The sequence below is a fragment of the Salvia splendens genome, chromosome 2 (assembly GCF_004379255.2).
Source record: "Salvia splendens isolate huo1 chromosome 2, SspV2, whole genome shotgun sequence".
NCBI classification, from domain to species: domain Eukaryota; kingdom Viridiplantae; phylum Streptophyta; class Magnoliopsida; order Lamiales; family Lamiaceae; genus Salvia; species Salvia splendens.
The window spans coordinates 31,689,103-31,711,668 of NC_056033.1; the positions used below are offsets into that span (position 1 = coordinate 31,689,103).

The 22,566-nt window shown below is 37.5% G+C and overlaps 2 protein-coding genes across 3 annotated transcripts; both read left to right on the forward strand.

Annotated features, from left to right (window-relative positions):
- Positions 1-950: 950 nt before the first annotated feature.
- LOC121792198 lies at positions 951-8,610 on the forward strand. 2 transcript variants are annotated; one of them, XM_042190056.1, is made up of 21 exons: positions 951-1,896; positions 3,289-3,360; positions 3,485-3,689; positions 3,835-3,934; positions 4,138-4,233; positions 4,336-4,428; positions 4,546-4,689; positions 4,780-4,875; positions 4,967-5,048; positions 5,123-5,182; positions 5,260-5,312; positions 5,413-5,579; positions 5,900-6,116; positions 6,198-6,255; positions 6,330-6,386; positions 6,453-6,710; positions 7,089-7,153; positions 7,281-7,337; positions 7,423-7,516; positions 7,876-8,016; positions 8,086-8,610. In XM_042190056.1, the coding sequence occupies exons 1-21, from the start codon at positions 1,213-1,215 to the stop codon at positions 8,212-8,214; spliced, it is 2,928 nt and encodes a 975-aa protein (XP_042045990.1). In that variant the 5' UTR covers positions 951-1,212; the 3' UTR covers positions 8,215-8,610. The 2 variants fall into 2 exon arrangements, with proteins under 2 accessions (XP_042045990.1, XP_042045991.1); XM_042190057.1 differs by having other exon boundaries at positions 952-1,896; positions 6,465-6,710.
- Positions 8,611-11,062: 2,452 nt separating this feature from the next.
- LOC121768644 (UDP-glycosyltransferase 73D1-like) lies at positions 11,063-12,824 on the forward strand. The gene has a single exon (XM_042165178.1). The coding sequence runs from the start codon at positions 11,289-11,291 to the stop codon at positions 12,729-12,731; it is 1,443 nt and encodes a 480-aa protein (XP_042021112.1). The 5' UTR covers positions 11,063-11,288; the 3' UTR covers positions 12,732-12,824.
- The last annotated feature ends 9,742 nt before the right edge of the window (positions 12,825-22,566 follow it).

Genomic DNA, 22,566 nt, shown 5'->3' on the forward strand with positions numbered 1-22,566 from the left:
GAATTTCTAGATGACTCGTTTTCGCAAAAAGGTGAACTTCAAACTTAATCGCCAAGATGATATTCCGTTCCAAGTGCTTGAGCGAGTGAACAACAATGCCTACAACATCGACCTACCCCGTGAATATAATATAAGTTGTACCTTCAATGTTCTTACTTATATCTATATAATTTTGTAGGGAATGATCCGAATTTGATGAAAATTATTTTGACAGAGAGAATTGATTCTCAAAGTAATTTGCTATAATTTTTACTTATTATGCCACATTGACCAAAGTATTTATTATGCCACATAGGCCAAGTATGACTAATTATGCTGCATAGAATTAAATATGTTACATTATCAATCGGATTTAAAAAATGACTCGCAACGGAAAAATGACACCAATTTTAATATTTGTGCTTTTAAGTCCATTTTTAAAATTGATGAGAAATAGTATAATTGATCCAAATAACCAATATTTCTTACTTATTTTTTTGGCATAAAAAATACTCACTCTATCTCAAAGTAGTTGAGTCATATTTTTTTTAGTAGTCACAAAGTAGTTGAGTCAATTTTCTGCACTCTAACCTTTGATATATCAATTTTTTTAAATTTCGTACTAAAAAAATGTCTCAACTACTTTGAGATGAATAAAATATATTCTCTACGTTTCATTCTAAGTGATACATATTCCTTTTCAGGATGTCACACTTCAAATGACACATCTCTAAATATAAAAACATCACTCTTCTCTCTTTTATTTTATTTTCTTCATTTTATTCATAAAACAACACTTCTATAAAACTTAACTATCAGAATAACAATTTTAGATAAGAAAATAAGTTAGACAAATTTCTGTGGAACATTTTAAAATGGAATAATGAAATAACTTGAAACGGAAATAGTAAAACTTAACATCAGAATAACAATTTTGGATCAGAAAATATATAGCCAAATTTTTTTATTTCCAACCAAAAAGATTCTTTTGTCACTCTGCATTTTTACTTCCCTCACTCAGTTCGTAGGGTTTCTCTCTCCAGTTTGCTTTCACATCCCACAAAACCAACTCCAGATATAGCCCTCTTTCTCTTCTTCTATGCATGCAACTGAATTATCTAACTTGCGCAGATCCATAATCAGAACTGAGTCTCCTCCGTCCGCTGCTGCAGCGTTCGCTAGCGGAGAATCCGCAAATTCTGAGAATTCGAGGAAAGAGGCGGATTAGCGGCAATGAAGCCCGAATCGGGTTTGGATATCGAGTATCCGAGTGAGTTGATTAAGCCTGAACCTGGAATCGAGTCAGGAGATCCGACCCGACCCAAATCCAACGGTTCGAGTTGGATGGATCACTGCTATGTTCCCAGGGTGAGGCCGAGCGAGGCGAATGGTTTCGCGGTTTATACGAGGAACAAGAGGTTGAAGAGTAGAAGTGTGGATAGAACTTCTTGTGCTGCTGAAATTGAGGGAGATTCTGCAAAATCTGTTAAAGTTGAGGATGCTGTGAGTTTGAAAATTGAAGTCGTAGTTAATGGTGGTCATGCGTCGAATGTGGTTGAAGTTGGGGGTAATTTGGGGTTTTTGGGAGGGGAAAGTGACGGGGAGATGATGGAGATTGAAGTGAAAGAGGCGCCCATTCATTTGGCGGCACCGAGGAGACGGAGGTTTACGCGCTCTGAGGTTGTTGACTCTGAAATGGAGAATGGGGATTTAGGTAATCTGACGGACACGGTGATCTTGGAGGCGGACGGATCGATGAGTGAAGATTTGGGGCTGTTGGGTAGTACGAAGACTAAGAAAATGGAGATGAAGATGTCTAAGAAGGTTCTTATAAAAGGGCGGCCAACTACGGTTAGGGAGCTCTTCGAGACTGGGCTGCTAGAAGGATATCCAGTTTTCTACAATGGTGGCAAGAGGGTATTTAGATCAGCCATAATAACTCTTCTTAGTACTACTTCTTTTGCTGTTGTGCTCTTACTTATACTACTGCCGACTAATTCTACTAATACGGTGTCACTGAATACTGATATTAGATTGCTCTTTTAAATTTCTGTTTCGGTAGTGTTGGTTTTGCTATTTTTTACTCCAGTTTTGATCTGTTATTATTGTTTCCATTGTTTCTGGATGACTATAGCCATTTTCTTGTTCATACTACTTGTCAGTTCATTCATTCTCGCCATTATTAATTGATTGAGGCATGTCAGAGCGTATTTCTTAAATGCTTACCTAACTCTGTATATTCTGCAGTAGAAAAATATCAGTGTCATTTCATTGTCGTCATCACTAAATGGTTATTGGCATTAGGCACATCAGGATGTAATTCTTACATAGATTTATATGTTCTGCTCTAGCAAATCTGTACTCTTGATGTAAGAAAATATGATGTGGGTGGTTTGGGTCTGGATGGGAAGGGAACGTGGAGAGAGAGATGTTTGGAGTAGGAAGCATCTTTGTTTTAGTTGTTGTTATCATCATTACTATTATTTCCTTTAAAAAATAACATCCAAACTTTGTAAATTTGTTGAGCAGCGCATGTAAATATGATTTTTTTATTTCAAATATTAAGAATCTTCCATGGTTGTTGCCTAACTGGATCATGCACTGTGGTTTGTTAACTGAATCGGCTGTCCTTTTCCACTTGGGTCGTTTAGGTGTGCTATGTGCTTCATTATCAACTACAAAACATGCCATCAATTTGCTGAGGATTAGATTGCAGTGTTTATGATTGGGGAATAAGATTGATTGGCTGAGCCAATCATCTGATGCTTGTCATGGAAACTCTGTTTCTTTTTACAAGTGTCATTGAGGATTGTAGTCGTTAAAGGGACAAAGGGTGACTTGTTTATATCAGCTATAGTGACTTGGTTAAAAACTTATTTAGTCATTGTGATAATGTCAGACCATGTCCATCACATCACTTTTAAGTGAATGTGATGGAAAGGCAAAGGTGAGTACAGCTTTGTAGTCTAACTTAGGGATGTTGGTATGGCATCAAAGCCCCCTGATGCTTCCTCTAAAAAAAAGTTCTGTGATGAAAATACATAAATAAAGTTTGTCAACATATTATATGAATCAGACATCCTGGACACTGGGTCTGATTAACCATGTACATTTGGGTTAACTTGTTTGTGGTCATGGATTAGGGATATCCTTCTTAACATTTCAAATATTTATTTTGTCTTGATATTGTTTGAATGCTAGTTAAAATATTAATCTAGCAGCTCCATGTTATTGTCTCTTATAAACTTGAGCACCATCAATATGTAAAGCTTTCTTCAGGATTCTCAACTGATCGTAACATCATCGCAGGGATTCCCACTACGTGGTACGATCAAAGATGCTGGAATCCTGTGTTCTTGTAGTTTCTGCAAGGGAGTACGGGTGGGTACTAATCTTGGGGTTTTCTTTGTAGCCAATGCAGCAAGTCTGAATTTGTCATCTTTTTTACAGTGTACCTAACTACATATCATCTGAAGCTAGATTTTTTTCTCTTAATTTTGTCCAGGTGGTTCCACCCTGCCAATTTGAGATACATGCCTGCAATTCATATAGACGTGCATCACAATATATATGCTTGGAGAATGGGAAGAGCCTCCTGGACGTGGTCAAAGAATGCCGAAAATCATCTGTTAAAACTTTAGAAGAAACAATACAGAACTTCATAGGCCCTATTCCCTTGAAGGAATCTGTCATCTGTAGGAACTGTTCTGGTAAGCAATATGGTTTGTTAATTCTTTTCTATTATTTGTTCATAGTCATATACATACATGCATATAGATAGTTGTTATGCTTAATTTCTTGCATCTTAACTTATTTAATCTCTTAAAAAAGACAGCTTTATTTTTTTTCTTACAGGGTCATTTCTTGCGACATCTGCTGCAAAGGTGGAACTACTCTGTGATTCTTGCATGGTTATTCAAAATTCAGATTTCGATGCAGAAAGTGTGAAATCAAGGTGCTATATCCTTCTGAGTAATCATTGCTTATACATTTCTCCCTCAAAAATGCAATGTTGATTGTGTGAAATCTACTCATTGCTATTCTTAATGAACTGTTGAAAACTCTGGAGTGATTGTTGAGTATCATTGGCTCAAAAGTTTATGATCTTGTTATAAATCTGTTCTCTTGTTTTTACTTTTTTTGTTGTTTCTCTTTCAGACCTCTAAAGCCATTATTAGGTCTATCACTTTCTGAAAATGGTGAAGTACATAGCGGTCCCCTAAAAAGAGGTTGTCGAGGAATAAAAAAGAGAAAGTATGTATCTTTTTTACTTTCTAATGATTAAGATTGTCTTTCCCTACAAATTCCTGAAAAGAAAAGAAATTAAGGATATGGCATTTGTTTGCTCATTTCCAGGCATTCAGAGCTCAAGACCTGTACAAAATCATCAGGAAAATCCTCATTGTGTGGTGCAACAAGAAATAAGGGCCAAATGAAGATAACTAAGATGTGGGGCTCCTAGGCTTTCTTATTCTCTCTATTGTGGGAGATTTTATGCTCATTTATTGCTTTGTTCTGAAAAAATGTTACCTATAACAATTTCCTTCTGTTGTTTGGCACACTCAGGCTGTCACTATCAGCTACTGCTTTAAAGCCTCCTGGAAGTGCTATCATGACATATTCCAAATCATTATCGGATCCAACTTTAAATGGCAGTACTTCCTCTCATGGCTTACTGAGGAACAAGACTACCAAAAAGAAGCTTATGAAGTTGGTGCATATAGCTATTCGTTGATGTATTTGATATGATATGAAACTCAGTAACTATGGCTTATTTAGTTTTTTCTTTTGGTATTGCAGGTTGTCGAGTACTGCATCACTCTCAAAGTCCTCAAAAATTGCATCTCCTCCCCTCTCTGGGAACTCAAAAAGTTCATCAAAGAAGTTAACTAAAAAGTCTGTCCAGTTAGCTTTGATTGTGACATGTGCACCTTTTCTGTTATTCCTTTCCGCATACTCAACGACTATGATATAATTTGTTTTACAGGGATCAGAGGATGCACAAGCTGGTCTTTGAGAATGATGGATTGCCAGATGGAACTGAAGTTGCTTACTATTCTAATGGCAAGGTGGTTCATATTGATGTTAAATTTAACGTCCCCTTATGCTATTTCTGCATTTTAACATTCCAGTGCATTTGTAGAAGTTGCGTGATGGCTATAAAATGGGATCGGGAATAATTTGCCGCTGCTGTAGCACTTTGGTATGATATTGTTCTAGCTTCTCAAATACTTGATTGTTTCAGGCGACAAATTGATTTATCATTCGTACAATGATTAGGTTAGCCCATCTCAGTTTGAAGCTCATGCTGGTTGGGCTTCCCGCCAGAAACCGTCAGTCTCTATTCTCTATCATTATTCTTTGGATCATCAATGTGTCTTGATCACACTTTTTTGTTTACATAACTCCTGAACACGTTACATATTTCTGCAGCTATATGTATATCTACACATCTAATGGTGTGTCTCTCCATGAGTTTGCTGTCTCTCTGTTGAAAGGGCGTAAGTGTTCTTCAAAAGACAATGATTACTTGTGCATCATCTGCGCAGATGGTGGGAAACTCGTTCTATGTGATGGTTGTCCGAGAGCCTTTCACAAAGGTGGTTATCTTTAGAAGCATGTTAATCTAAACAGTTTTTTTTTGTTTATTGCTAAATACATGTCATCCATACATTTCTTGTTAACTTTCTAGGTTGACTTGATTGCTAAATACCTGTCTTCCATTCCATCCATACAATTTTTTTCTTTTATTCTCTTGTATACTTCTTTTGTTCTTTTCCCACTTTTAGTTGTAGCCCTGTACTTTCTTTTGGTTCTTGTTTTTTATTTACTTACTACTTGCTTAAATTAATTTGGGATTTTTGTTTCTCATATTTTTTTTTGAAATAACATCACCTTGTTCTCATATGTGCAAATGCAGAATGTGCATCTCTATCGAGCATACCTCGTGGTAAATGGTATTGCACCTATTGCCAGAACATGTTTCTTAGAGAAAAATTTGTTGAGTGGAATGCCAATGCTGTTGCAGCTGGGAGTGTGTCAAGTATTGATGATCCAATTGAGAAAATAACCAATCGTTGCATTCGAACTGTCAAGAACCCAGAAGAAGCAGAAGTTATAGCATGCGTAATCTGCAGGTAGCACCCATTAAACATATAGATTGAAGAAACTGAAAAACAAAAATTTCATTTAAATTTGTTGGTATTTTTCATTTTCAGGGGCTATGATTTCAGTAAGTCTGGATTTGGTCCCCGTACTGTTATATTGTGTGATCAGGTAGTCTTCATTTCTGCTCCTTAGGTTCTTATGTGGAATATTATACTGTAAATAAGGTTCTACCTATTTTCCAGTGCGAAAAGGAATATCATGTCGGCTGTTTGAAGAAATGCAAGTTGGCTGATTTGAAGGTTAGAATTTCAGCAGAAGGATGCCTACTTTGCATTGAATATTTTTTGCTTCTTTAAAATCCTTAGGCCCTTTTACAGGAACTTCCAAAAGGGAAGTGGTTCTGCTCTGGGAACTGCAAATGGATATATTCTGCTCTGCAGAATGTACTGAATGCAGGTTCTGAAAAGCTCCCTGATTCCACCTTGGACATTCTAAGAAAGAAGCTAACAGATGAGAGTTCAGATTCTGACACTGATCTTGATGTGAAATGGAGACTTCTGAATGGAAAAAATTCATTGCGGGAAACCAGAGTGTTGCTATCACAGGCCGTAGCTATATTTCATGTAAATGTTTGCAGCTTTAACTTTCATTTTTTTGATGAATATCACGACTCTGGGTAGTTAATCAGTATTTGATGTAAAAAAGTTCACCTTTTGAGATGTCATGATTAATACTCCATTTTCTTAGTGGAGTAAAGTTGTCCCAACTTATGGAACTATGGAAAGATTGATGTATATCCAGGGTTAAATTGGAATCCATGTTAATGGATAAAAATCATTGATGGACTCCTATAGAAAATATTCTCTGTTAAATGATGTGGGAAATAGTTGTGGTGACTGGTCATACCACCACAGTGTTTTTGAGGAAAAATGATAATCTCTAGGTGGATTTTTTAGGCTGTTCCAAGTTTTCTTAACTTTTGATTGTTGCTACTGTTTCAGGATTGTTTTGACCCTATAGTTGATTCAGAAACTGGACGTGACTTCATTCCATCTTTAGTTTATGGGTATGCACTTCTTATTTGCCTTTTACCAGACATAATTTCATTTTGACTAGAGCCATTATCAGTATGTTCTGTAGCCATTTGCTTCTACCTGCCTTACTTTGTGACACTTTCTTGGTTTATCTGTCAGGAGGAATATAAGGGGTCAAGACTTTAGTGGGATATACTGTGCTATTTTGACTGTGAAGTAAGAACCATCTCTGCTCCTGTGTATTATATCATCAATTGATAATATATTGTTTATGATTGATAAATTCTTGCCCATCTTTCAGCTCAACTGTTGTATCAGCTGGTATGCTTCGGTTTTTTGGAGAAGAAATGGCTGAACTTCCTTTGGCCGCAACACGTATTGGTCATCAGGGAAAGGTAGTTTACCACTCACAAAATGTTGTGTTCTATATTTCCTGATATTTTATTTGTTCTTGTTTCCTGGTGATTCAAAGCAAGTCATGTAGTTTTTTCTTACTCAACTATGTACCACATTCCTCACTGGAAGTTGATAAGACAAATACACCTATATTTTCTGTCCATATGCTATATAATATGCACCATTCCATCTCTTAGTCTATTTTACTTATCGTGGTGGTATTCCAATCAACTTCTCTTGCCAGCACTTAATCTATCAACTGTATGATTCATGTGCAGCAAGATTTGCTGCTGTGTTTTTGTATCGAGAACTAACTTGCTGTTGCACATGTACTGATGTAATTAAATGGTCTTTGCAGGGATATTTTCAACTACTTTATTCATGCATCGAGAAATTGCTCGCATTTCTGAATGTCAAAAGTTTTATTCTCCCAGCAAAAGACGAGGGAAAGTCAATTTGGACAGAGAAGTTTGGGTTTAACAAGATTCCAGATGAGAAGGTATGCGAATGAATTACTCCCGACCTATTTAGGCATATGTATTGGTAGCTGATCCACCGTATTTTGCAGCTTTTGAATTACAGAAAATTCTGTTGGCAAATGATTGCTTTCAAGGAGACATCCATGTTAGAGAAACCAGTTCCTAAATGTAGAATTATCAATCAAGATGAAGCAGATCCAGATGATGTTCCATTGTAGTGATTAAGAGCCATTTTCGTTAGGGTATGCTATTTATATGAAGATAATCTGATTCAACAGATTTCCTTGACCGAAGCGGAAGTTAGTTGTAAACTTGTAATGAGTAGACAAAGAAGACGAGAAGACTTGATCCTGGCGGGAAATGGTTGAATTGTATAAAAAAGCTTACCTGTAATTTACTAGACATGAGGGTGACGTCTTATTCTTTATTTTTTCACCTTTTGTAATTTTTAGTTGTCGCCTGTAAATAAGTAACTATTGACCGGTGTTAGAAGTGATGCTATGTAATAGAGGAGGGTGTTTATCGTATATCTCGTGGCACACGAAATGTAGTTTTGTACTATCTTGTTTATTTGATTGTAGTATAAAACACTACATACTTATTTACTTGTTTAATTAGGATCCCTTTATTCCGAATTCAGCTGATATGGCAGGTGTTGCTGTTTTGATGACTTTGCCAATGTGCTCTCAATGAATTGGGGAGTATATATGAATGGTAATAGTTGTAAATCAAATAATCTGATTTCAAATGCTAGATTACATACTTGAAGGCTATGTCTGGGAATATGGAATTGAAATTGGAATTGGAGTCTCCAAATCTAAATCTAAATCTAAATGTTTGATACCACAAAAATAATTGGATTTGAATTGAATTGCAATTCTAAAATTTCAATTCCACTATTTTAATTTCATATCAAAAGTAGAAAATTGAAATACTAAATAATTCTAAATTAAATATTTTTACTATATATCTGCAACACATACTTCACACACACTACACACATATTTTGCATACATTACACACACTACACAAACTACAAATTTGACACACTTCACACACTACACACACTACACATTTCACGCACTACACACATTTCATACATTTCACACACACTTCATACATTACACACATTTCACACACACCACACATTTCGCTTACATTACACACATTTCACACACACTGGCACTGCACACTACACACATTTCACACACTATTCGCACACTACACACATTCGCACACTAACCACACTTCACACATTTCACACACACCACACACATTTCACACACTATTCGCACACTACACACATTTCACACACACTACACACACCACACACATTTCGCACACTATCGCACTTCACACACACTACACACATTTCAAGCATCCGATTTTTAGATTTTTTTTTCCAGTTTTTAGATTTTTTTCGATCTGAACTGAACAACATCAAAAAATTAAAATTTTAAAAAGTTTAAACTGAACCAAACTGAAAAACTGAACCAGATTTGAAGTTTCAGTTTGTGAATAGTGTGTGCATTTTGTGTCTAGTGTGTGTATTTTGTGTATAGTGTGTGCAATGTGTGAAGTGTGTGTATTTGTGTATAGTATATGTATTTTGTGTAAAGTGTGTGTGAGTGCTTATTTTGTGTATAGTGTGTGTATAGTATATGCACAAATTCTTCAAGTTCAATTTCATATCAATTACTTTATTTTACCAAACATAGTATTTGAAATTGAATCCTAATTCAATTCCAATTTTACGTACCAAATGGAGCCTAAAGAAAAAGTTAACAGAACATCGTCCTCTATCAAATTCGCGGAGCCGGACAAGTATACGTATTAGTTGTTGGGAAATAAAATATCTTAACAAATGCAGATTATGTAAATTTGGTTGTTACGAATTAAAATATTACTACTACTACTATATGGAGCTAGGCTAGGTACAAGTTACGTGTCCAAGTATAAGTTAGGACTCTTCACCTCCTAGCATTGGAATATTTTAAAGAAAAGACTATGCTACTTCATAGCATCATAAAATATCCTTAGTTTGATCGAATCACGCAATTTCCTGCTGGCATGCAACGCATGATTTTCAGCCTTATCTTACTATCCGGATTCCGCGGTGTATTGCTACTCTACTCGCAAAGTCAGGGTAGATTAGATTTGATGTACAACTTATTATTAATGTTTTATGAATATATTAACATTAGAGTCTTTTTCTGAATTACAAATTTTTCGTGATGACTTTAAATCAATGCCTTCACAGTAAAATTAATCAATATTTTAAAAAATAACATTCAAACTGTTTTGTTAGAGTCATTCAAATATATCTAACAAACATCTTCACGAAGGATTGAAAATGGTTTTATATTCTGATATGAAAAATAGTTCCATGTTTTTTTATGAAAATAATTCTATGTTCTCATGATAAAGATAAGTTTTTATTCGAACACCTACCAAAGCATATATACACGTATAAACTGTACTAGTTGAAAGCATGTAATTTACAAAAGTGATATGCTATTATCGAAATCACTGTGTGTTATCGGTTTACACCTACATATATTCGAAAATATAGGTAGATGTAGTAGGCAAGCCAAAGAAATATGTAGGCATGCTCAAGTTTGTGTATAATTGAACATCTCTATGTTATCTAGTAGGTTAGAAAAAGAGGATACGCGAATTAGAGAATATTAGAAGATTGTCTTATCATAGAAAATTATCCGGAATCGACAAGAAAAAAAAAACTATGGATCGAGTACCACCTTTTTAAAATTAGAGTACTCCCTATCAACTTTTTATATAAAAAACATACTCCCTCCCTCCCTCCGTCCATAAAAATTAATCCATTAGAGGAGAAACTTTATATTTTTAGAAATGTGATTATTTTTTATGGACGTCACAAAATGACAAAATAGAACTATTTTTTGATGGACAGACGGAGGAATAATTTATAATGAATATAATTAATGGATAGTATATCGAGTATAACATGAATATACACATGCCATATTCAATAAATTAATTATTCTAGAATCAGACGACTTAAAATTATGTGGGTACATAACGTAAACCCTGGTGCTGGCAAAGCTGGACTTGAGTGCAGCAATACTATGAACAATATGTACTGCTCAATTGACTCAATCAACTCACCCCAGTCAAGCTCACTTTGATAGACTCCAAGCAACTTCCTAGAAATACAATACGAAATCTTGTTAATTAATCGACACACACACACATATATATATATATACATACAACTCCTTCCCTACTAGCTTGCACTTGCAGTTGATGATCAATGGAGATTTCTCGGCTTCACTTCGTGCTAGTCCCACTGCTCGCTCAAGGCCACATGATCCCCATAATCGACATGGCCCGGCTTCTCGCGGAGCACGGCGTCACCGCCAGCCTCGTCACCACCCCTCACAACACCCCCCGCTTCGCCAAGAGCATCGAGCGCGCCCGCGCCGCCGGCCTCCTCATCAACCTCATCGAGCTCCCCTTCCCCTCCTTCGAGGTCGGCCTCCCCCCCGGCTGCGAGAATCTCGACAGCCTCCCCTCCCGCGACCTCATCCGCCCTTTCTACGCCGCCCTCGACCTTCTCCAGCCCCCCCTCGAGCACCACCTGGCCCACCTCGACCCCCCTCCAAGCTGCATCATCTCCGACAAGTGCCTCTCCTGGACCTCCGCCACCGCCCAAAAGTTCCGCATCCCTCGCCTCGTCTTCCACGGCATGTGCTGCTTCTCCCTCCTCACCTCCCACAATGTCAAACTCCACAGCCCCCACCTCGCCGTTGATTCCGACTGGGAGCCTTTCCTCATCCCGGGGCTCCCCGTCCGCGTTGAAATAGCGCGGGCCCAGCTACCCGGCTCCTTCGTTGCCCTCCCCGACCTCGACGACATCAGGGAGCAAATGCACCAGGCGGAGTCCGACGCCTACGGCGTCGTCGTCAATACCTTCCCCGAATTGGAGGCCGGCTGCTGCGAGGGCTACCGGACCGCGATGAACAAGAAGGTCTGGTGCATCGGCCCGGTATCCCCGTGCAACCGTGAATCCAGGGACAAATTCGAGAGAGGGAGCCAGGCTTCTATTGAAGAGAAAAAGTGTTTAGAGTGGCTGGATTCGAAGAAGGAAAAATCAGTTGTGTACGCGTGCCTGGGGAGCCAGTGCAGGCTGGTGGGGGATCAGCTGAAGGAGATAGGGCTAGGGCTGGAGGCATCCAAGCATCCGTTTATTTGGGTGATAAGCAGATACGGGGAGATGGAGGAATGGGTGGAGGGGTTCGAGGAGAGGATGAGGGGGAGGGGGCTGGTGATAAAGGGGTGGGCGCCGCAGCTCCTCATCTTATCCCACGCAGCGGTCGGGGGATTCCTGACGCACTGCGGGTGGAATTCGACGATAGAGGGGGTGTGCGCGGGGGTTCCGATGCTGACGTGGCCCATGTTCGCGGAGCAGTTCCTGAACGAGAAGCTGATCGTGGATGTGCTGAGGATAGGGGTGCGCGTGGGGGTGGAAATGCCCGTGAGGTGGGGAGAGGAAGAGAAGGTGGGAGTTGTTGTGAGGAAGGGGCAAGTGAAGCAGGCGGTGGATGTGTTGATGGAGGGTCAAGATCGCCGGAGGAGGGCTCGGGATTTGGGGGTTGTCGCCATGAGTAAGACGGAGACGGGAGGATCTGCTCAGCTTAATATCGCCCTTCTCATACAGGATATTCTCCACCAATCACGTCTCACTTCAAATTGACGTCTCTTATTGTACAAATAAGTACGTCAAAAAGAGAGACTATAAATTTTGTTATCTGTTTGACCCACTGCAATAAGTAAACATTTCATCTTACAAGATTGCAAACAAATAAATACTTCTGCTATTAATTGTCACACTTTGATTCAATACGAAATTTAATAGATATAATGAAAAATGAGTTGAAAAAATTAATATAAAAAGTAATAAAATGTGAGTGGATGAATTAATGAAATCTAGAAGTGATAAAGAATAAATGTGACAAGTATTGACATACGTACTAAAAAGGAAACTAGTGACAAGTAATGACAGAATGAGATAGAACTAAATTATCACTATCTATGTCCTTTTTTCGAAACAATCTCTGGTACATCTTCCCCATCTTGAGGAATATGTTACTCCCACAATATCTCAAAAGCAAATTTCAGTATATATTAAAACTTCTATCATGTTCGGAGTCAATGGACTTCTAAACTGAGAACAAAATCCTATACTAAAATGCAATCTCTAGGGCTACCCTAAATATGAGAATGGTCGTGATATTCCTTGCCATCTTACATAGAAAGGACTAGCACAATTTTCAGCTGTGCCTATTGAAAAATATCCAAACTATTCTTTGCACCAAGGCTTGTTCGGATTGTCGACTAAAATAGACGTTTGATTTTGTTCGCTCTGGGTCGAGCCCGCACGGATTTATTTTTAGGTCATCCCCAAAAGTCTTCAAACATATTAGGGTTGGACATGATTTATATACACCTTCCAACTTCCCTCAGACTCCCGATGTGGGATGAGTTTTTACTCAAAAAACCTTCCCCTCAAACCAAATCACATCGGGAACAAACAGACATCGACACATCGAGACATTACGGGCCTGACTCGAACTCGAGTCATCCTTGGCCCCACTCGACCTAGCTCTGATACCACTTTATACCTAGAGAGAAAATCACGCTTTGATAAAATTTGCATCCCTCGTTCTCCCATGACCAAGCCTCATATGCCATAGCTTTGTCATATTCTCAGCCGGAATCTCAGATGATGCAATATCGGCAGAGCCTGTCATGATGGAACCTCTCAGAATATACAAGGTACCATGTTTCAAGGCATTCAGAACCACCTTCGAACCTTTCATAATATGCATCACTCCACCTCCACCTCTAAAGTTGAATCCCTTACTATCAAAGGTACTCAGTGATATCAGATTCTTCGTCATCTGTGGAACATGCCTGACATCATTCAAGGTGCAGAACACCCCATCATGCGTTCTTATTCTGATACATGTAATGCCAACCACCTTGCAGAAAACACTATTGGTCATGAAAATATTACCTCCATCTATCTGCTCGTAAGTGCTGAAATATTTCTTGTGCGGACATAGATGGTACGATGCTCCTGAGTCAAGCATCCACACATCATTACAGTATGGATGTTTATCTGCAACCAGCGTCAGGCTTTCTTCAGAATTTGTGTCATCAGTTTCTGCCACAGTTGCAGAACCGTTAGCATCCTCTTTATGCAACTGACGTTAGCATCAGATTGTCGACTGCAACAGACGTTTGATATTGTCCGATTTGGGTCAAGCACACAGATTTTTTTTGGGTCACCCCTAAAAGGCCTCAAACAGATTGGGATTGGGTAGAATTTATATACACCTTCCAACTTCCCTCAGACTCCCGATGTGGGATGAGTTTTGTACTCAACAGGGCTCATATTGTGTAGCTTCTCCACGATGGAGAGACCAATTGTAACGCCCCACTTTTTGAACTCTAATTTTCAAACCCTAAAGTTCTTGCATTTAATGCTTTTAATGTTGCGAAGTCCGTGGATTAATTGTCGAGTGGAATGTTGTTGGATACTTTTCGTAACCTAAATTTGAGTTGGAATTTTGACTGGGTCAACTATTGTTGAATATGCGACGTGACTGCTTTTGAATAATTGATAATTTGTTATGGGAGCTCGAAATTTGTGAAGTAAATCACAAATGCAAATTTAAATAATTTCTTTCCGTGAGGAATATTTATTGGACTCAATTCTGTCTTGGATCCGATAAATTAAATAAATAATACAAAATCCAATCTTTTGGAAAATAAATTGTGGGCTACACAATTTAAATAAAATACAAAGGACCGTGAATCAAGCTAATTTAATTAAATCTTTTCCTCCTTGACTTGGTCACCAAGACTTTCCTTAGTTCAAATTTTAAATAAATATTCTGCAGAGATTTTCCTCTCCTCCTCCATGATATGCGAATAAAATTAAAAAATAAAAAATAAAATTAGTCAATACTAATTAATTTTTGTGAAATTAACTACCCATATCCCACCGCCTTTCCCACGTTCAAAAAAACTATCCCACTCCTAAATCTCTTCCAAATCTAAACCACAACTAACTCCCAATTAGAGCATCCACATCGGATAGCAGGCTCCGTCCGTCTGTTCGTGCCGCTGGCAAGGACACGCTTGTCCGCCGCTGCGCTCTTGCCGTTGGCACGGACGTGCTCTTAGCTAAGAGCACGTCCGTGCCAGCGAGCAGGGCGATGTGGCACGCTTCTATTGGCCGTTGTCATTTTCATTTTCTTTTTTTAAAGAAAAATCGAAAATAATACCAAAAAAAAAATTCGGATTCCCAAAAATATACAAATTTTATTTCCATTTTTTTGAAAATATTTTTGAAATTTTTTTTGAAAAATTTAATCCCAAAATCATACTCCCTCCGTCCCGGACTACTTGCACTTATTTCCTTTCTGGGCGTCCCAAGTTATTTGCACTCTTTCCATTTTTAGTAAAAATTATCACCTACAGCCGCAATTGTTGACTTTGCTATACACTCATTCCTTAATCTCCGTGCCGAAAAGGAAATGTGCGAGTAGTCCGGGACGGAGGGAGTATATAAATACACACATTCATCATCCATTTGGGCGAAATTTGGCCACGAGTAGTGGGTTTTTTTAATTTTATGAATTTAATTATGTAATTTTTAATTTTTAGGATTTAAATTATGTAATTTTTAATTTTTAAGACTTTAATTATGTAATTTTTAATTTCTAGGATTTTAATTATGTAATTTTTAATTTTTTTTGTAATTTGTAATATTATTTCAGTTATTTTTAATGAATTTTAATTTTGTGGAAATGTTTTATTTAAATTGAATAATGGAATGATGTGGCTCTTGTGCTCGTCCTTGTGGAAGAGCACGGATGTGGGTATTGTGCTCTAGCCTAAGAGCAAGGAGCAAAAGTGGGGCCGGGCCCACATCCGTGCTCGTTGGCAAGAGCGGATGTGGATGCTCTTATACTCCCACGTCATGCAATATAAATCTCCATACCCTATCTCTCCGCCTAACACCAATTCTGCAGTCACTCTCCATTCTCAATCCTAATTCCACCGAGCTAACTTTTCATCTATGTTCTACCTCACTAATTCCACCATTTCCAAATCAACTCATTCATTCTTCTCTGACAGGAACCGAGAGAGAGCCCTCAAATCCTCTTGTTTACTAGCAGCTTTTCTTCGTTTCAAAGGTATACAACTCTTCCAACAAATTCTAATGCCATACTACTATTTTAGCGCTGTCGCTTTTCCCACATTCTGAAACCCATCTAATAATCAAATAAATTGAAGCAAAGTAAATCAAAGAGCAACCTTTTAAAGAATCAAAATTAAAAAAAACTTAACTGCGAGGAGCCCCGAGTAGGGGCAGCCAGGGGCAGACGCAGAAATTTTCGATAGTAGGGGCTATACTTTATTCTCTCCATCCACAATAAAATAGGCAATTTGAGAACGGTATAAATTTTAATACATAATTAATAAAGTAAGCGAATGAGAAAAAATATAAAATAATATACTCCCTCTGTTTCCTGTCACTTTTGCGCACCCATTTTATAAAAAATGATAATAAATAATTAAAGTAGAGAAATGGTAAAGTACGCGAGAAAATAATGTTGAGAGGATTATCACTTTTGTAAAACGAGTGCGTAAAAAGTGACCGAAACTCTTAAAATTGGACGAAGAGAGTAATAAATAATAGAACTCATAAATTATAAAGGTAAGAGTGAAATAGGAAATGTTTCCATAAATTAGTGTGCACTCCTAAATAAAAAGATGAATTTAATACGATGAACTTTTTAAAGCATCAGTTTTATTAAAAATACATTTGAATTTTAGTTGGACTTTTAATTTAAAATAATAAGCTAATAAGTGGAATCATTTAATGCAGCCGGTGCTTTATTAATAAAATAATATTATATTTTAATTTTTTAAAATTAAGTCTCTTCCTCAACAAGATACAGCTGCCATTGTCAGTTCAGCGCCTCTTCTTACTCAATTTCTGATGATTTACTCTTCAATCACCTAAATTTGGTGAGGGCTAATGACCTTTTTAAAAATAATTACAAATTTTAGAAGTAGAGAAAACATAAAAATAAGAATTTGGGGAAGGGCTTAAGCCCTCCCCTTCCCTTTACTGCGTCCGCCCATGGGGGCAGCGTTCCTTGAACTCATGGGTGTACCTCATTTGGTGGATTGCTTTTATGTGTTCTGTTTCAACTAATAAAAAGAAAGGCGAGGAAGAGAGAGAAGGGAAAAATAGGATGTGTGTTGAGTGGGAGTACTTTTATTTCGTCGTTAAATCTTTTACTGATTCAATTAAATTGGCGTATGGTATGGGTACGTGTTGTAAGGGGAGTATGTGTAAATTCTTATTTGAAATCCTCTTAATGTGTGATTTTATTTTAATGAATGGGAGGGTACGTGTACTTGAGAAAGGAGTATATGTCATCTGTTTCGCATATTAATTTTGGTGGTTGTAGTTTAAAAAAATAGAAAATGGAATGGGAGACAGTACGTGTATTCTGGGAAGAAAAGGGAGTATTTGAATTCTTTTGTTTTTGATTCGTTGTTTTAGATTTAATTGGTAGTGTGTTGTTTTGAGAAAAGGAAGTATACGTGTAAATTTTTGAGAAGGGAGTATACACAGTATCACATATGTGGGATGGGAGTAATGGTTTATTTCTTGTTTACTATAATTTATTTAATTTGAAAATGTTTGATTAACGTAGAAAGTGGTGGAAGGGTATGCGTGTACTGTGTTTGGGAAGAGGGAGTGTTTTAAATTATTTTGTTATACCCCTTTATTTTAGGTTTCTAATTAAAAGAGGAAATGGGTATGTACGTGTGTTAGTTTGGTCTGGGAGTGTAATTGATTTATTTTCCTTCCTCCTAGACCACCTAAATTATTTGGTTTGCACACGTTTCTAATATAATTTGTTGGGGAAGAGGGAGTGTTTTAAATTATTTTGTTATACCTTCTAATATAATTTGTTGGGGAAGAGGGAGTGTTTTAAATTATTTTGTTATACCCCTTTATTTTAGGTTTCTAATTAAAAGAGGAATGGGTATGTACGTGTGTTAGTTTGGTTTGGGAGTGTAATTGATTTATTTTCCTTCCTCCTAGACCACCTAAATTATTTGGTTTGCACACGTTTCTAATATAATTTGTTGGGGCGTGAGCGGCCGGAATCAATCAAAAAATACCTTAGCCTCTAATCGTGGAAAATTAGTAGTCTTGAACGAGGAAAATAATTGGAGACATAGGATGCATGCGTCTTATTTATTTAATTTGAAAGTGTGTTGATTTATGTATTATGTAAATTCTAAAGGTGATATCTCGCAAGGGAATCGTGATCGCAAGGGAAAGAAAATAATTGCGGATTAAGAACTCGAGGTGGGCTCTCTTTTAAATAAGAACAATGTCCTAAATATTTTATCGATGTGAATGAAACTATGTTTATCATGTCGTGATTTGATTTTAACGTGCCTATTTGATGTGGCTTTTGCCATAATTATTTAAATCGAATTTGGGTCCTCGTAGGGCCGCAAACCCTACTTGGATTAGTGTACACCTATGGTAGACCGTGTGCTAGCGTATGGGTTGGCCGGTCTAGTGACTTGGTTTGTGGCTACATTCCATGTCATGTATGTGCAGATATTGTTAATGTCTATGGAAAAATGACTGTTCAGTCGACTTTTTACAATGAGAATGATTTTGAGTGCCTCGGGCCTTTCTAAAGCAAAACCCCGATGGTTACTTATGAATGACGTGATAAATATTATTTTGATAACTTGTTTTCGGCATAAGTCCACTGAGTATTTTTATAGTACTCAGCCCTGCATGTGTTTTCCTTATGTGCAGGTTGAGCGGCAACGAGAATTTGGTGGTGTTGAGCAATTAAAAATTGAAGTATTATTTGGTTATCTTTGAACTACAAGTGTCGTTGTGTCTCCACACATGACATCACTCTTTCTCTTGAACGCTTCCGCTGAGACATTGTTTTTACTCATCATTTATTTAGCGTTGAACCTAATTATTTGGATATTTGAAAACTTGATATCTTTTGGATAATGTCAAACTCTTGCCTTTTTTGTTAAAATATTAATTATTGGTCAAACTCTTTATTGAAACCCTAGTTTTCTACGTCTGTTTATTAAGTTCTTTTAATTATGATCGCCCGTATTTATTAACCCTAAAGGGTGGTCGTGACAGTTTGGTATCAGAGCCTCAGTTCTTTCCGCTCTGGACCCAAGAGTCTTTTTGAGTCAAAATCTATCCTTGCATTAATTGGCTAAAGTGTTAAACATCGAAGGCTAAACACCACAACTCGTCATGCTCAACCACGAAGAAAGAGGTAAAAGTATTTTGGTGACTTGTGGATTGGATTATTGAATATTGGAAGTTGCAATGGGAAATTTTCCTTTTGGAGATTGAAGTCAATACTATGGTTTTGAAAAATGTTGTTCGAAATGTGAGATGATATATATGATTGCTCTTACTTGATTGTGAAGCATGATTTTGCCAAATATGATGAATATTGTCAAGCATGTGAAATGGTATCTTTCTTGATGAGGAAATGTGTGAATGTATGTTGAACTTCCATGAGTGTTGGAAAATCTAATTTTCATTTTATCCATATATGGTGGGATTTACATGATTTTGGAACTATGAAACGCAAAGTATGACGCGTGTGTAGTTGCAATTATGTGATTGTGATATAGATGGACATGAATTGCAAGATTTATGAAATGCGATTCTATGGATGATCGATAAACATGTTTAAATACATGGTATATGAATAACGCTTAAGTATTGATCGAATATACGTTGAAGTATGAGGCTTTGAGCTATGCTTGGAAATATAGAGTGCCCAAGAAGTATGCTAGACTGAATGTGCTCAAACTTAGTTGTAAGTTGACAACTGCAATATCATTTTCCCGAGTGATAAAACAAACAAATATATATATATATATATATATATATAGGGATGTATTCATTTCCTTTTTGTATCTTTTGTTCTTTGTTCTTTTTAATTTCAGCCCACGATTTTGTCATCCGACGGTTAGATTGGTGTCACGTGTCATTTAATAATGCAGATTTTCAGTTGAATAATGCACACCGACTAATAATGCACCATTATAGTGTAATAATGCAGATCATCTGGACCGTTGACGAATGAGATCTAACGGCCCATATTAAGAAGAATAAATGATCTAAGGGATGAATAGGAGAATAACGCTCCCATATATATATATATATATATATATATATATATATATATATATATATATATATATATATATATATATCGAAACTATGGGGTATCCTGTCCAGAGCCTTTGTCCTAGCGGCAAGGAGCTTAGACATTATTGCATGAGGTGCCGAGTTCGAGCCCTCTTGACATCAGTTGTAATTTCCTCCTATCTATAGTATAGGAGTTTATTTGTAATTTCATCCCTTATATAAAAAAAACTATGGGGTATCCTCACAATGGCGAGATCATACCTATGATCTAATAAAGTGAATGCAATCGTGCATAACATGCTAATGCGACGACACGTTACAAATACGACAACACTTATGACACGTTAAGACCATGAGAGTTATTACCATATTTTATGAGAATGACTGCTATGGCGTGCCAAAAACAATATGAAGATGTGACCTTCAAGGACAGTTAATTATTGTAACGACACTAAGAATCTTGGCTTATAATCTAGAGTTTTCGAGAACACTTCTATTATATTCGAGAAACGACAGAGTGCCACCTTTGTAACTAGAATGGATGAATTTAATTGATAGTATTTACTTGGATTCTAAGAAATTTATTTCTATGAAGCTCCTTGGCAATTGTATCCTTTTCGTGCATTTAAAACTTTTGATTGACACCAAATTTGCAAGTGATGCATCACTATTTCCTTTTTAATGAAAGTAGTGACTCATTCTTGTTTCTCTTGAGTCATTTTCTGAGCCATTCTAAATCAAGGGCAATTTCAATAGTGTTTCCTCATGTTGAAACCCGTTCTTATCCAAGTAAGACTGTTAAATTGATTTCCAATTTCTTGATACAAGACTCTTAAGAAAGACAATGGCTCGATCTCTACAAAACATATGAGGAATAGGTTTCAAGAGACACATACAAAAAATGATACACCAACAACATGAGGAGTTGAATATTTTTGCATCTATGCTTAGTTGTAGCAAGCAACCAAAGAATCGAACGTTATGTCATACCAGACATTAGGTCTTGAGAAACAAAAATCTGAGAGAAGCCGTGTACATCAAATGATCACGTTCTGCGGCTCCGAATTTATGTAAGTGGTTGATCAAGGGATATACGGATAACAACTGAGAGTCGGAGTATTAAGGTCGTCGCATAAGATCATCGTTGTACGATAGCATTGGAATGAAATACGAGCACCCTGATAGATTATGATATACAAACGAGGGTCGTAGACGAGAGGAAATCGTCCAGCAAGTGGCGAAATTAAATCAACTAAAATGGGAAATAATCGAAAGGAGAAACGCGTGCAAGCACCATCACCTTCACCTCCTCCACTTAAGCCAGAATGGCATATTGAATAGTTTTTGCTAAAGCAAAATCCTCCTATCTTCGATGGGATAGGAGAGCCAGCAAAGGCCGAGACTTGGATACGCGCATTGGAGAGCATCTTCGAATTCTTGAAGTGCACTAAGGAAGAGCATTTGATTTGTGTAACCTACCAACTCAAGGATTCGACCAACTTTTGGTGGGACCAAGCAAAGGACCTGACCCCTAAGCAAGTGGATACAATGACATGGGAGGACATTAAGGCGGAGATGTACAACGAGTATATCCCAAAAAGTTACCGAAAGGCGAAGGCGGCAGAGTTTTACAACCTCGAACAAGGGCGCATGTTAGTGACAGGATATGACCGCACACTTGCGACATGGTTCGGCATGCACCCGAACAAGAGACACCGATAAGAAGATGGTTGAGAAATTTCATTCGGGACTAAGGCATGAGATAAGGATAGCATTGGCCAACCTTGGGAGACTTACATACGCTGAATCATTGACCCACGTACTAGACGTGGAGGAAGCTATGCCCAATGAGAGGGCGATGTGAAACACTACACTGGCACTGCCTCCACCACATTATTCTCGAGAGAAGAGAAATTGGGATGAAAATAAGGCTCCCTAAGAAAATAAGGGATACCAATACACCCAAAACCAACCAAAGTATAGGGGAGTACAGGTTACACCGAGTCAGAGGGGTGATTTCCCACCCAAACCCCCTCAATGCATTGTTTGCTCGTACTATCATTTTGGGGAGTGTAGAATTCATAATACTATCAAGCATTTTTTTATAACTGTGGTAGATATAATCACTTTTCTAGAGAGTGTCCAAGCAAGAATGTGGGGACGGAGTTGAGGTTGAACAATCAAGGGCCACGATAGCAATCAAGGGGAGAGGGGGGATATGGATATAATTTTGGGAATGAATTGGTTAGCCGTGTATTATGCTACTATT